The sequence below is a fragment of the Nematolebias whitei genome, chromosome 2, assembly GCF_014905685.2.
Source record: "Nematolebias whitei isolate Nwh7 chromosome 2, NemWhi1, whole genome shotgun sequence".
NCBI classification, from domain to species: domain Eukaryota; kingdom Metazoa; phylum Chordata; class Actinopteri; order Cyprinodontiformes; family Rivulidae; genus Nematolebias; species Nematolebias whitei.
Genome location: NC_056499.1, coordinates 61,525,026 through 61,529,541, shown reverse-complemented (window position 1 = coordinate 61,529,541; position 4,516 = coordinate 61,525,026). Strand labels below are relative to the sequence as shown.

General features: G+C 41.1%; 1 protein-coding gene across 1 annotated transcript in view; it reads right to left on the bottom strand.

Annotated features, from left to right (window-relative positions):
* LOC119427526 (probable E3 ubiquitin-protein ligase HERC1) overlaps positions 1–4,516 on the bottom strand; it is a gene marked incomplete at its 3' end in the record, with an annotated part of 64,989 nt that overhangs the window by 18,201 nt on the left and 42,272 nt on the right. Inside the window, 2 exon segments of the mRNA XM_037695158.1 lie at positions 2,465–3,024; positions 3,118–3,201. Coding sequence (XP_037551086.1) covers positions 2,465–3,024; positions 3,118–3,201 — 644 coding nt within the window.

The following is a 4,516-nucleotide window of genomic DNA, read 5'->3' as shown; positions in this document are numbered from 1 at the left end:
ATTCATACTACTGTTTACATTCACACTACTGTTTATATTCATACTACTGTTTACTGTATATTCATACTACTGTTCATATTACACTAATATTTATAATCATCCATCCATCCATCCATTATCTTTTACCCGCTTCTTCCATTTTGGGTCATAGGGGTCGCCGGTGCCCATGTTCGGCAATCACTGTGCAAGGGGCGGGGTACACCCTGGACGGGTCACAAGTCCATCACAGGGACACATAGAGACAAAGGGTATGTTTACATGGACATAAGTAACCGGATCAAATGGCCGGTCGGAATAAAAGTGTGTCATGTAAACACTCCGTTCGGGTTATTTTTTGTGTATTCGGGGTGATCCGTTATAATTTGTGATCAGAACGAAACGGGTGGTTTACGCCGATCCGAAACCCGATCGGTGCGCATGTAAACGCTTGATCTGTTCGTTTTTATCTGATCGTGAAAAACTGACCTGACTGCGCATGTGCGACTTTGACATTTCCGCCTGGCTAACGCTAATAATATTAGCATGTCAGGGAAGTAAAACTGGTCGGTGAGCGACACAACATTTCTACTAGAAACTTTGAAAGAGCTCAAAATGATCTGTATTACCTGTAGCTCAGTCAGGGAGTGCAGTAACGTCTCCACCATCATTAAAACCTGTCGCGGGTCCATTTTGGGTGCTCAGGTTTGTTTACGTTCACCCGGAAGTAGAACTTCTTCTTCGGTGGTTTTTTTAAGGAGAGTTTACCACTCTGCGCATGTCAGTACTGCTGTTCAGAACAAAGCCCGCTGCATGTAAACCTGCTCACTGAGAGGCAAGACCGGGATTTGAACCAGGGACCTGCTCAATGAGAGGCAGCAGCTCTACCAGTTGTGCCACCGTGCTGCCCACTGTTTATATTCATACTGCTGTTTATATTACACTACTTTTGATATATATATATATTTTTTACTAGCCTTAATGCATGTCACTTTACCTCTATACCAATATCAAAGACTTTATACATATACTGTGTACATTCACTCCATATGCTGCTTTGTCACTTTAATACAAATGTCAATGTCAGGACCTTCATTTCATTTTATTTTATAGATATACTTTTTTATATTTTTATACCGCTATACTACAATTTAGGACAGTATCATACTTTTATTATTTCATTTTATGCTTATATTTATTAAATGTTTTAATGTTAAATAGTTATTGTTGGACCAGGGGTCTCAGAGTAATGTAATTTCAATTCTGTGTATGTTCTGTACATATTGCAGTTTTGACAATAAAGTTGAATTTGATTTAGCTTCAGATTGGTCATTTGCTGACATGCCTACTGGATTGATTGACAGGTCATATTGTGGGTCCGATTCGTGGAAAAAAAGAAAAAATTAACAACAGCTGTAAAAAAAAAGTATTGTATGACTTTATTCTTGTAATATTAAGACTTTATGCAACTTTATTCTCATAATACTATGACTTTATTCTCGTAAATATAAAGCTTTTCTTTTTTTTTCTTAGCGTGGTAATGTGATTTTTTCGTGTTTTTTTTTTAAGTGTGGCCCTAAAGCTCTGTCGTAACATAGTCATCTGTTGTGAGGACAACATACCTGCACTAACTTTAGCTTGCTAAATTGAAAGGCACATAGCTAATGACAAGCAGTTTGGAGGATTGAAGAGGATTTAAATGGTAAATGGACTGTACTTCTATAGCATCTTTCTATCTTATCAAGATACTAACGGCTCTTTACAACCCAATCTGTGCCTCGTTTACCCATTCACACCGCACTCTACTATATCACTGCAAAGACTAATCAGAGCTTTATCACATTCAGACACTTATGGAACACACATCGGAGGCAATGACGAGTTCAGTGTCTTGTCCAGGGACACTTCAGGATGTGACTGCTGGTGGAATCGAACCCACAACTCTCATATTGGAGGACAACTGCTCAAACCACTCAGCCACAGCTGCACCAGAATTTATTATTGTGAATTTTTTAATTTTACAGATCAGTTAAAATAAACTTACCATGGTCTGTTCAACAAAATACTCTACACAGTATTGCTCCCTGCTTCGTCTGTGCTGAACATCAAAAGTGGAAGTTAAGTGAACGGCCATAGCTTGACAGTAGTCTTCATGCACCCTCTGCTGGATACATTGTACAACTGCAGCTGGTTCCAGCAGTTTTGAGATGAAAATTAGAAGTGGTTACATTGGCCGATAATGGGACAATTATCGCAGATACCGATAGGTCCCCAGACGCCTAAATTGGCCAAAATGACCATCTCTACCAATATATCGGTCGGGCTCTAATATTAAAAATAATTTTACATCTTGATTATAATGTGCTGAAGCTCCAGATTTCCCAAAGCAAAAAAAATCTGCTCAGCAGTTCTGGAGTTTAAAACCTAAGACATGAATGAATCAACCAGGTTTATCCAGTTGTTCTGTGAACACATTCTGATTAGGTACCTGATTGTGATTTCAGCTTCATCCCACTGGACCTTCGCAGAGGTGCTGCCCTCTTTGACCACACCCAGCAATGTGGCGTGCCTCCCGGTTTGTTTGTGAACACATCTGCCCCCCACCCTCAGCCCAGCATCTGCCCCTCCGATCACAGCCAGAACTGGCCACACGTCTGTGCACAGGGTTCTCAAGTGGTGCTCTGACAACTCCCCCAGCCAGTGCTGCCGTCCATGGCGAGCCCTGTCCTCTTCCGTCCTGGGGGGTGCCTCCTGGCTCTCCTTCTGAGCATCGTGCTCCTCACGGCTCTGCACCGAGCGGCTCTTTTTCAGCTTCTCACTGCTAGCGCCACCCAACCCGCCAGCCGACTCTCTAAAGCAGGGCTTGATCTTGTGCAGCCGTTCGATCATGGTTTTGTTGATGCGGTGGGTCCAGTGGTCGGTGCGGTGTAAGATGCGAATTAGCTGCGTGGTAGCCTCGACCAGCACAGTGGCCATAGGGCTGCAGATAGGATCACCTGGGAGGAGATCACGTGGTGTTCCTCTCATCTGCATGTCACAGATCTTCACCTGGAGGTAAAACGCAGAGTTTAACAAGAGGAAATGTGGAAAAGACCTATAGGCCCAGGTCAATGGATTCTGATGGAAAATCTGGGCTCCCACCTTCTCTCCTGGGTTGCTGCTGTAGAACATCACACAGGGATAAAGTTCTGAGGCATCCACATCTTCAAAGGCTAACTTGGGCTCCTGTTAAATCAGGAAAAATAATTTATTAATGACATTAAGAAGAATTTATTTTATATCTAACAAAGTTCAGTCAAGTCCTCTGGACGGATTAAAAATAAATAAATAAATAAAATTGAGAAAATTTGTTGAAACGTTTTCTCTTTTACCCAAAAGTCTTCTTCTTCAGTCTGAGGAGCTGCAACAAACTCAATCTTATAAACAGCACCTTCTCAGAGTGGATCAACCAGTTTGTTGTTGACATCCAGAACCAGCTGTTCACATGATCAAGGAGGACCATCAGCCTAACAACTGGTCGTTAGTGCCGTGATGTAGGGCTGGGCGATATGGACCAAAATTAATATCTCAATAGTTTAAGATTAAAGGCGATATACAATTTATCTCTATATTTTTCTTTCCATAAAGTAGTAACAAAAATATATTTCTGAGTCAAAGCTTTGTCCCAGTTGTCACACAGCTTAACAAAGCTGTAACTTTACAAAATAAATGTCACAAAAATAAAATGTTTCTTTTTTTCCTCCACAACAAAACCAAACACATCTTGTGCACTTAAAGTGTAAACAGAAAACACACAGATCAAACAATTAAAGAATGAAAAAGTCTAATTCTAATGAAGTATATCCATTCAACCTTTATTAACCTTTATTAAGGAGTGGTGGCGCAGAGGTTAGAGAAGGTGGGCCTGTGATTGGAAGATCGCCGGTTCAAGCCCAGGTACCGACAACATAAAAAATGTGGGCGGGGTAGGTGAAGCACCCACATCAGCCCCCATCCTCATTTGCTCCACCCTGGGCCTATGAGCAAGGCCCTTAACCCCCATCTGCTCCTTAAACAGGTCTCTCTTGAAAATAAGTTCTAGTAGCTCAGTGAGACTACGTGGATAAATAAAGGATAAATGAAAAACTAACAAAGCTGTTAGAATCCCCAAATTGTTGTGTAGCTGGCTTGTTTACCGAGCTCGGTTCTGTTTGATTACAGCTCATTTCTTTCTGAATTTAAAAGTTCCTATGCTCCTAAATGCACTGCTCTGTGTAAACAAAGTCTCGAGCTGCGTGTCAATCTGTGATTTTTCCTCTCCTGACACAAAACGGAGCCTTGCAGCTTTTGTAGTGAACTTAATCTGAGGTCAAGACTAAGCCTAAGGTCAAAACTCTTGACCTTAAGAACTTTGTGGGACAGGAACTGTCATTTCATTGATTTGAATCCAGAAATACAGGTTCACCCATCCTGAGACTTTCCTTCTTGAAAATTCAAGTGAAAGAACACTCTCTTTTTATTATCATTACTATTTTACAAATGTTGATAATCAAAGTGTCTT